At 60.4% G+C, this 9,969-nt stretch overlaps 1 protein-coding gene across 4 annotated transcripts in view; it reads right to left on the bottom strand.

Moving 5' to 3' along the window:
* The window catches only part of DLG4 (discs large MAGUK scaffold protein 4), a 22,394-nt gene that overhangs the window by 6,068 nt on the left and 6,357 nt on the right, over positions 1-9,969 (bottom strand). For 2 of the 4 annotated variants that reach the window (XR_005834730.1, XM_040629919.1), the window contains exons 2-11: positions 8,316-8,480; positions 4,942-4,995; positions 4,754-4,804; positions 4,424-4,548; positions 4,156-4,325; positions 3,906-4,042; positions 3,615-3,759; positions 1,204-1,499; positions 989-1,091; positions 735-849 (exon numbers count right to left, since the gene is read on the bottom strand). Coding sequence is in view for 3 of the 4 variants with exons in the window: in XM_040629919.1 (XP_040485853.1) it covers positions 735-849; positions 989-1,091; positions 1,204-1,499; positions 3,615-3,759; positions 3,906-4,042; positions 4,156-4,325; positions 4,424-4,548; positions 4,754-4,804; positions 4,942-4,995; positions 8,316-8,480 (1,361 nt within the window). In the remaining variant the exon portion in view is untranslated. Of the gene's footprint in view, positions 1-734; positions 850-988; positions 1,092-1,203; positions 1,500-3,614; positions 3,760-3,905; positions 4,043-4,155; positions 4,326-4,423; positions 4,549-4,753; positions 4,814-4,941; positions 4,996-8,315; positions 8,481-9,969 lie in introns of all 4 variants that reach the window. The other 2 variants (XM_040629921.1, XM_040629920.1) reach the window with 2 other exon arrangements.

Here is a 9,969-nt window from a genome sequence, read left to right on the forward strand (position 1 = left end):
CCCCTGGGGTCAGGCTGAGGGAAGGAAGGACCACTGAGGCAGCCACGGGACTAAAGGGGAGACAGTCTGGATCTGCCTGGAGGCGCCCAGGAGCGCGCTGGAGGCCAGCAGGGAGGGAAGGGCCAAGCCAGACCCGCCTGCAGGCAGGAGTCGGAGAGGACAGGGCGCCTGTTAGCAGGGCGTTAGCGAGCCAGGAACACGGACTGGTTCAGCAAGACCGAGAGCGTGGGGACACGGGAGAAAGTGGGGAGCCCAGGTCGGGACGTGCTGAGTGTGAGATGCCTGGGGGCCATCCCAGGGGACATGTCCAGAGAGCAGATGGCCAGAAATGCAGGTCTGGACCTGCGGGAAGAGGTCAGGCCAGAGCGGACGGCGCTGAGGACAGCTGCAGAGTTGGGGCGGGGGGGAGCGAGGAGCCACAGTGCCCACGACATTCCACACAGCCCCCAGGCCCCTGCTCGGCCAGCCAGTGACCTCTGCGCCCCCGAACCGTGTAGCCCGGCCCAAGCGCTGGGATGAGCAGGGGCCAGAAGGCAGGGGGGTACTCGGCACAGAGGCTACTTTCCAGTTGCTACGGGCTGTTTCAAACTGCTGACCTCCGCAGCGGGGCCCACGAGCCCCGGCGGGGTGTCAGGCCTGGGTGGGGAGCAGGGGGCAGGCAGGGGTGAGGGGAAGAGCTGGGGGCGGCGTGGGGGCACACAACCAAGAGAAAACCGGCCCGGAAAGCATTCGACCTGATGTAGAAACCCCGTTTGGGGTTGCTCCGCAGGGAGGCAGTCCCTGAGCCCAGGCTGCTGTTCATGAGCTGTTCCCGAAGGTCGTGGATCTTGGCCTCGAATCGGCTGTACTCTGGGAAAGGACAAGCAGGTTCCTGACTCCGGCCCAGCCTACCGCTGCCCTCCGTAGTCCCCGCTGAAGCCCCCAGCTGACAAGACCACGTCCCAAGGCCCATCCTCGCCCGCGCGGTGGGGGAGCTCCAGGCCAGTACCTTCCGGTTTATACTGTGCGATGATGGTGACCGTCTGCCCCGCGTTCTTCAAGGCAATGGCAGCTTGCTCGTGGCTGGCGCTGCGCAGGTCAACACCGTTCACCTAGAGAGAGGGAGAGGCTGAGCGGCCGCAGAGGGGGCCAGGCGCCAGCCCCAGGGCTCTGCGCTCGGCCCCGAGGGGAGGGGGCGCGTGGGCAGCGGCCGGCGTCCCTCACCGAGAGGATCTGGTCCCCCTTCCGCAGCTCCCCGCTGAGGTCCGCAGGGCCGCCGGCCAGGATGAAGGAGATGAAGATGCCCTCGCCGTCCTCGCCACCCACAATGTTGAAGCCCAGGCCCGTGGAGCCTCTGTGGATGACGATTCGCCGCGGTTCCCGGGGGATGTCTTCCTCCCCCAGGAGGTCCTTGGCCACCGGGGAGTAGCGCCGAGGGGAAGTCGGGGTCATGGCTGTGGGGTAGTCGGTTCCCAGGTAACTGCTGTGGCTAATCTCGTTGTCCAGGTGCTGGGAGTAAGCTGGAAGGACACGTGGGGGGAGGGATGAGACGGAGCTTTGTGACAGGCCCGCCACCCCACCTTCTCCCTAGGGAACCAGGAGAGCAGAGGGTAGGGCGGGGGGAAGGGGGCGTCCCATCCCAGCGACGTGGCGGGGGGGGGGGGGCAGGAATGCATAGGCCGTATCCAGGGCTGGCTCTCCCAGGGGGTCATCGATTGGAAGGTGACGTGTCCTGGATGTGCCTGGGGTGGTCAAGTCGAGGGGAATACGAATACCGGGCTTGGCGGGTTTTCTTTCGGGTTCTGTTTCTCAAATCTGTTAATCTATAAAATTCCTCTCTCTCTTTCTCTCTTCCTTTTTTCCCTTCTCTTGGCCGTCCATCGGTTGGGAAAACTAGGTCATTTGTCTAATAGAATTTCCCACTTTCTATTAGGCAGATGCTAATGGGGAAATCACTGCTGGCATCTTTGGTGGTGTTAACATATGTCTCTGTTTCTCCTGTAAACTGGTAATTCGTTCTAGAGACTTCGTCAGACTCAAGTTCAATCTTTTTTGGCAGAAATACTCGTAGGCGATGCGGCAGAAACACACAGCTACGCGACGGGAGGCAAGACTATCTGGTCATCTTAGGTGAGACTAACCGGCAGGCTCAGGTGTGGTCAGCCCCCCATTACTATGCTCCCCACCAGCCTTTCAGCCAAGAGCTTTAGCGGCCACTGAGGACCACTGCCTGGTTCTGACGTTTCACAGGGGACTGCAAAATAGGATAATCTACTTTTTTTTCTGTTTTTGGAGGAAGGGGCACTTATCAGTAGGAATTATCCTACAAAAAAGAACCTTCCCTTGGGGCGCCTGCCTGGCTCAGTCGGCAGAGCATGCAACTCTTGATCTAGGTTGAGAGTTCGAGCCCCACATTGCATGTAGACCCTACTAAAAGATAAAAATTAAAAATGGGGCGCCTGGGTGGCTCAGTCGGTTAAGCATCTGCCTTCGGCTCAGGTCATGATCCCAGGGTCCTGGGATCGAGTCCCACATCGGGCTCCCTGCTCAGCAGGGAGACTGCTTCTCTCTCTCTCTCTTTTTCTCTCTCAAATAAACAAATAAAAATCTAAAAAATACTATACTAAAAAATAAAAAATAAAAAGAACTTTGCTATATCCACCATTTCATCATTCTGAGGCGTGGCGGTTTTTACTGGAAAGCAAGCAGAAACATCTCAAGGGTCCCTCATTTGCCAGGTATCCTAATGACTGGGTCCCCCAGCGTCCTCCAAGGCTGCCCAATTATTTTTAAGCATCATTATGCTCTCACAGACTTTCACATATTTGATGAGTTTTGATCGACTAGCCAGTAGGAGCCCCTCCTGGGTCTTTAACACGACCTGGCAATCTTGGGTACCTTCATCGCTTTCTGGCCCAAGAGTTAGAACTGGCCCCTTCTCCAAGGAGCCTAGGTCCCTCTTGGTAGGAAAACTACCTTTCATCAGGTCAAGGAAAACTTCTGTGTTCCTAGTTTACTAAGTTTTCACGTGAAAACAGAAGCTGAATGTCCTCAACATCTTTTCCCACGTCTAGCTGAAAGATCTTACAATTTTAGTCCCTCCACTATTTAATACAACGAATCGTATTAAAAAGTTTCCCAATACAAAACCACTTCTAGTTTTCCTGCAACAAACCCGACTCTGAGACAATGATAGGCCCCCCGATCTGCTGCTGTGTTTGGTTCACAACCGTGTCGTTATAAACTTCCACGTCTCTATTCAGAAGCAAACTGGGGCCTATGCTTTCCTCCTCTTATGTTACCTTTGTGACCATGTGAAATGCCCTCATACAACGAAACATGAACTTTTTTTTATCCTTTCTCTTGCTCAGAAAGAGCCTAAGAATTATCTATTCCTTGAAGATTTGAAAACATGAGCCACGGAACCATCTGGGCCTTGTGCCTTCTGGGGAAGAGACTACTGACAATCTTTTCTAAATCTTCTGCAGTGACTGATTTTCCATCTATCCTCCAACCACAGAACAGAAGAGATGGTTTCAATTTCATGGCAAGTATTGGAAGAGGAACAGTCCCCGGGTGTCCCGGGGGTCACTGGGCTGGGTCATGGGGAGCTCTGAGGGCTGGAGGGCGCTCACAGGTCGTGATGTCTGGGGGAGCATAGCTGTCACTCAGGTAGGCATTGCTGGGCTTGGCCACCTTCAGGTAGACCACGTCATACGTGTTCTTCAGGGCTGCCACGGCATCCTCGTGCATGACGTCCTCCAGCCCCACGCTGTTGACCTGGGGCCAAGGAATCAGAGCTCAGACGGAGCCGGAAACAGCCCCAAGACAGACGCACCATGGGAACGGTGATACGGAAGGCGGGGCCTGCCCAGGGCCAGGAGGCGAGCCCAAGTGCGGGCTGGAAGAGGGATGGGGGTCCTCACCGCTAGAATCTTGTCCCCGATCTGCAGCCTCCCGTCCTTGTGGGCGGCACCCCCTTCGATGATCTTCGTCACGTAGATGCTGTTATCTCCGGGGATGTGCTGGTTCCCGACACCCCCAGCGATGCTGAAGCCAAGACCTGGATGGAAGCCAGGGCAGAGGTGGGCGCCCGGGCGCCAGGTGGCTGGGCAGCAGGCCTCGGGGCAGGGGGCCGGTCGGGACGGGGGACGGGGAGACAGGCCAGACTCCTACCTTTAGGGCCCTTGATGAGCTTGATCTCCATGAGCTTCTCAGCGGGGGGCTTCCGGCGCATGACGTAGAGGCGGACAATGGAGCCTGCCTCCTTGAGGGCCTCCACTGCAGCCGAGTGGGTCACCTCCCGCACGTCCACTTCATTTACAAACAAGATGCTATCGTTGACCCTGGGGGCAGCAAGGCGGGCCTGAGCCAGGAGCTTCCTGCTGCCCGGGCCCTCCCTTTCCAGGGAACCGGCACCCTAACCCCTGTCTCCTCTCCCCACCTGAGGCGGCCATCCTGGGCCGCAGCCCCGCCAGGAATGATCTTGGTGATGAAGATGGATGGGTCGTCTCCAATGTGCGGGTTGTCTGTGCCACCCGCAATACTGAAGCCCAGACCTGAGTTGCCCTGGGCAGAAGGAGGGGAGGAGCGTCAGCCCTCCTCACTACCCGCTCCGGGCAAGGTGACTGGGCAAGGGGGGGGCGGAATTGGGGAGCCATGCCCAGAGCAGGAAGGACAAGGCTAAGAGACCGGACACCTACAACACAACGGGCACAGAGGGAAGCACCGACAGGGAGGCATGGGGGGGCCTCGGAGCGGGGAGTCTGCTCACCCTTTCCAACGTGATTTCCTCGTATTCCATCTCCCCCTCCGTCCCGTTCACCTGCAACTCCAGCACGGACCAGAAACACAGAAAGAGTGAGACAGACATCCCTGCCGGAGACGCGGCCCCCACCCTGTGCTGGGGCCCAGGCCACCCCCCCTTCCCTCTGCAACGGCCCCAAAATCTAAACAACTCACATATCCCGGGGCTTCTAGGGTGTCTGTGTTGACAATCACAGGAGGAGAATTGGCCTGTGAGGGGAACAGGAAATGAAGAGCTGCCTAAGCCTTGGCTCAAGAGGAAGCCCGTCGTCCTCGGGGGTCCCACCAGCCTGGCTACCCTTTCAGCCTCCTCAGCAAGCCTGCTCTTGAACCCCTCAAGGCCCCAGCTCAGCCTCCATCCCAAACACACACGCACCTGTACCAGGCCCTACCTCTGCCTGGCCTAGGCCCCCGGCACGTGGAAGGAGGTGTGTGAGAAAGCGGGAAGGGAGGGAGAGACAGCCAGATGGGGGAGCAGCAGATGGTAAGGGGGGGCAGGCGAAGGGGGTAGCTTCTCACCGGATGTAACACCTCGGGGTGCCACTGCCTTATGTACTACACACATACACCCCATTGCTTCTATGTCCACCGAGTCCTGCCCCCCCACCCGGCCCCCATCCCTGTCCTTGCCCGCCTATATACCCCCCGAAACCTCGAGAACCCTCCCTCAGATCTGCCCCTCACCTTCACACACATTTGCCCTAAACCCTGGGTCCCCGGAATCTGGGGTTCCCCCAGCTGCAGGCCCCTCCCTCCCTCTCCCCGACCCGCCATCCAATCCGCCCCTTCCTCTGAGGACTCTGTTGCCTAGCAACGGTCTCTAAGCCCAGCCAAGGCCTGGGGAGACCCACCTCCAGAAGGCCTTGTCGCCAGGACAACGGGAGGGGGGGAGATGGGCGTGGCCTGGGAGCGATCAGACTCCCCAAGGCAGAAGGGATCCGCTAGCCCCGCCTCTCCTGCCCTGGGCCCCTCCCCCCGATAGTCCGGCAACTGCAGTCCAGGCTGAAGAGGTTTGTGGGCGCCGCGCATGCTGAGTAGCCCCTTTCGCCCTCCCCTACGCCCCTCACCCTACGCAGTGCACAGGACGTCAGGAAGGGGGAGTGGTGAAAGACATCCGGGTCCTATATTCTCATCTACTCCCCCCACCCCACTTCATTCAGGAAAGGGTTAAAGTGGGCTGTGCCCAGGTCCTGACGTCAGTCGCCTCCAGGCAGGAGGGTCTCCAGACTCCGGGGCGGGGCCAGTTCTAGGCCGGTCCTAGGGGCTTCCCCAATTGCCAGGGCAACCGGAGCCCCGTCTCCATGGCAACGGGGGAGCCGGCCAAGAGCTTCCTTCCGGGGTCCCCAACCTATCTCCTCCTTGAACAAATATTTATTTGGAGCCTACCAAGCGCAAGGCACTCATCCCGGATTCCCCAGACTCTTCGATCTCCCCCTCCAAGAGGGCCCCTCCTCTCTCCTGCTTTTTCTCGACACTACACATTACTTCTCGAGCTGTCACAGATTTTGTTTCATACCCATACATCTATTAACACCACCAACCTCCGACCCTTCAAATCTCAGCAAACGCTGTTATCCAACCAATGGCCACTGACTGCCAAAATCTCCATCCCACAGCCCCTCCACAATCCCCAGCCCATCCTTATCCGAGAGCCTCCTTCCCCAGGAGCCTCCTCAACTACCTTCATCTGCTCCCCATCCCTCTCTCTACAGCATCCCCCACCCTCCACCCGTATCCTCGTCCCACCCTACGGGTTTCCGCCTTCCAACCCAGCCTCGCCTTCCAACCCAGCCTTGTCCTCCGCCCACTGCTAGGCCCTATCCCCCCTCCAGCCCCGTTCCCCCTCAGTGTCCATCCTAAGTCCTGACCCCCTGGACAGATGAGCACCACTCTCCCTTATCCCGGCTTCAAACCCTCCAGATTCTGGCCCCAACTCACAGTCGTTCGTTCTCAACCACGCCCCATCTCCTCTGCAAATTGAGGCTTCTCCTGCCCCCCAGCCCAGGCCCGGTCCCCAGACACTGCCCGGCTGGCCCAGGGCCTCCAGTGCTCTCCCCTCCGCTTCCCTTGCTTCCAGATCCCAACACTCACTAGCTGGAGCCCACTACCACATCACACGCCTCCCTCTCCCACGTCCCCTCCCCGGGGACTCCATGGCCCCATCCCACAAAGAGCACGTGCAGTCGGCCTTCCTCCGCTCCCTGGTTCACAGGATACTCTGAGCTATCTCCTCTTCTCCAGGGCCTTACTTCTGTTCCCCTCCAACAACTCTTACTGGGCCCTGACTTCACAGCCTCATCCTGTCCATTCCTGGGCCTCTGACCCTTTTGTGGTCTCTCCATTTTGCTCCAGGCCAGAGAATGGTCTTCCCTTCCCTCAGAACTCCTCTTCCTCACCCCAGAACCTACCGCTGCCCCCTCCCTGCCTCCTCATCCCCAGGTTCAGAAACCTCCTCCCGGTCTCCTCTGGTGAAACGTCAGCAGCCTCCCCATTCCCAGGGCATCCCACAGGATTCTGGAATCCCACTCCTGCCCCTCATAGCCTGCCTGGTGTCTCCCTTCCTCCCCATCCTGTGCCCCCCAGGAAAGGAGACTGAAGGGGAAGAACCAGCAAAGTGGGCCAGAGAAGGGAAGGTCTCAGAAACAGGGTCTCCCTGGGGCCGGAGATGGAAAACAGTGTGAGCACAGAGGAGGAGGAGAAGGGGAAGGAAACAGGTGGTGGCGAGCAATAATTGGGGGACAGGAGGGACCCAGAGGAGAAAAGCGCGGCGGGGGGAGAAGGAGAGAGAGGTGTGGCCCAAAAGGGGAGAAGGAAGGACGAGGGAAGGGTAAGTGCGAGAGGGAGAGCTGGAGGCCCGACCAGGAGGACTGAGCAGCTCAGAGGGCCTGAGCTGGGGCTCGGGGAGGGAGCAGGAGAGTGCGTGGGAGGGAGAGAGAGACAGCACCCAGAAGCAGCAGCCAGCCGGCCAGCGGGAGGGAAAGGCGGGGAGGAGGGGAGCAGAAGCTGGGGCCGGGGACCGAGGCAGAAAGGCCCCACGACTGGGAGTCTCCGATCAGACAGATGGAAAGGGCTGAGACGCGGGGACGCGGAGAGCCAGGCCCAGAGGCCGGAAGTGGGGGGAGGAGGCGGACAAGGGACTAGAGCAAATGAGGGCAGCAGGAGCTCGGAACAGAGCTCAGGACACAGAAAACGGAAACGGAGGTGGGGGGTGTGAAGGAATGAAGAGGGCCCGGGGTGGGGAGCATCCTGGGGTGCACCCGTCTCAGCACACGGCGTGCAGCTACGCACGCGCACACACGCACGCACACCCTGGCTCTAAACTCTACACCCACTCCCACTTGTCTGGCCTCCGTTTCTCCTCTGTGGCAACGAGGTGTCTCCGGCCCCCCCAAGCGCCCCCTCTCCAGGCCCCAGGCGCCCGGTCCCAGCCTCCTCCCAGCTACAGCTCTCGCCCTACCGGCCCTTGGGGGTGGCTGCCGCTCCGAGGCTCCGAGGGCCGCACTGGGGAGGGGGCCGCCTGAGTCTCCTACCTTGAGGGGGGAGAGGTGGGCGTGGCCCACGACCCCGTGGACGGCCTCGAGGTGGGACAAGTTCCTCTCCGCCACGTGCACCAGCTCGGGGGCGTTTACCTGGTTGGGGAGGTGGGCCGGGCTGTGCTCCAGAGGGGGCGTGTCTTCATCTTGGTAGCGGTATTTCTGGGGATGGGGACGGAGGCGTCACTGGGGCCGGCCCAGGGCCTCGGGCTCCAGGCAGCCCGCCCGGCCGCCTCCTCTCCCCCCCCCGCCCCCACCCGCCAGTGCAGTGCGGAAGGCCCCGGGGCCTGGCCAGTTCCTCCCCCTCCCTCTCCTCCAGCCCCATTGGTTCCCCACTATCCACCCTCCCCCAGCCCCTCTCGCTCCTAGACCGCCACCTCTCGGCTCTTCCCAAATCCCAGCCCCTCCCCCCAAAGTCCTCCCACCCCCACCCCCCATCCCAGGCCCCCCCGGCCTTCCACCCGGCACACCCCCTCCTCTGGCCTCTGCTTCTCCCGCCCTGCCCAGGCCTTCAGCTTCAAGTCCCTGTCACATCCATCGCGGGCCCTCTGACACTCCGTTTGGCCATTCTCGAGGCGCATCCCCAACTTCTCTCCTTCTCTCGTCCTCTTCACCCCACTCCCCATGTTTGTAAGCTCCCGCCTCCATACTCCAGCTGCAGCACCCTCCCCCCATCCCATCTCACTCCCACCCCACCCTCCCGGCCTCAGTCTCCCCACTGCAGCCCCCACCCCTAGAGCACGTGGCTGTGCCGCGCTGGAATGCCCGAGGCAGGAAGTGCGGTCGCGCCCTTCCACTAGCAGGTACTTGGCATCAGCCCCCCAGGCAGGACAAAGCTAAACTCATCCAGCTCTCCTTCCACTGGCCCCGCTGGTCCCCAAGTAGTCTGCCAAGGGGCCCCCAGGCATCTCGCCCCATCCCTACAAATGCGCACAGCCCAGCCAGCTAATCGGATAGACGGGAAGCAAGGGGGAGGAACGGAGGCAGTAGGGCTCAGGACGGGGGGCAGGGATGGATGTCGGTTCCAGGTTGGCTGCCTGGGGAGGGGGTAGAGTGCTGAGTCTCAGAGTCGATTCCCAGTCTCCCTCTGGCTTTTGGGGGTGCGAGACCCAACACGACCCTGGACTCCCTTCCCAATTAACCACCAGCCATCTCACGGGCCTCCCATGCTAGCTTAACAAGGACACCAGTAAATGAGATTAACTGGGGGCCAGAGAGAGAGGAAAAGGGTGGCTGGAGACAACAGGGAAGGGCGGCACCCCGGCCAGGGCCCTCCCACACTGGCCTCTACCCTCACAGACTCCCCTCCTCAGGAGCCAGCCCCCACAGAAGCAGACCCTCCCTGAAAGCTCAGGGAAGGAGGAGGGGGGTACCATAGGCAGGGCTCCCTCAGAGACTGGAGAAGCCAGAAGACAACCCCCCACCCACACCCACCACCAGACTCATAGCCAAAACGAGAAGGCAGAAATCCCCTCTCAAAAAAAGCATCTGAGAAGCCGAGTACCCCAACACTTGGTGGGCAACGTTGCAAGATCCAACTGGAGGAAGCTTATCAAGGTCAACGCCTGATGCCAGAGGAGGATTCTGAAAATTCGGAGGATGGAACCCAAGTTTGGCTGTAGCTAAGGGGGCAGCAAGAGAACGGGGGCGG

The sequence above is a fragment of the Ursus maritimus genome, unplaced genomic scaffold, assembly GCF_017311325.1.
Source record: "Ursus maritimus isolate PB19 unplaced genomic scaffold, ASM1731132v1 scaffold_14, whole genome shotgun sequence".
NCBI classification, from domain to species: Eukaryota; Metazoa; Chordata; class Mammalia; order Carnivora; family Ursidae; genus Ursus; species Ursus maritimus.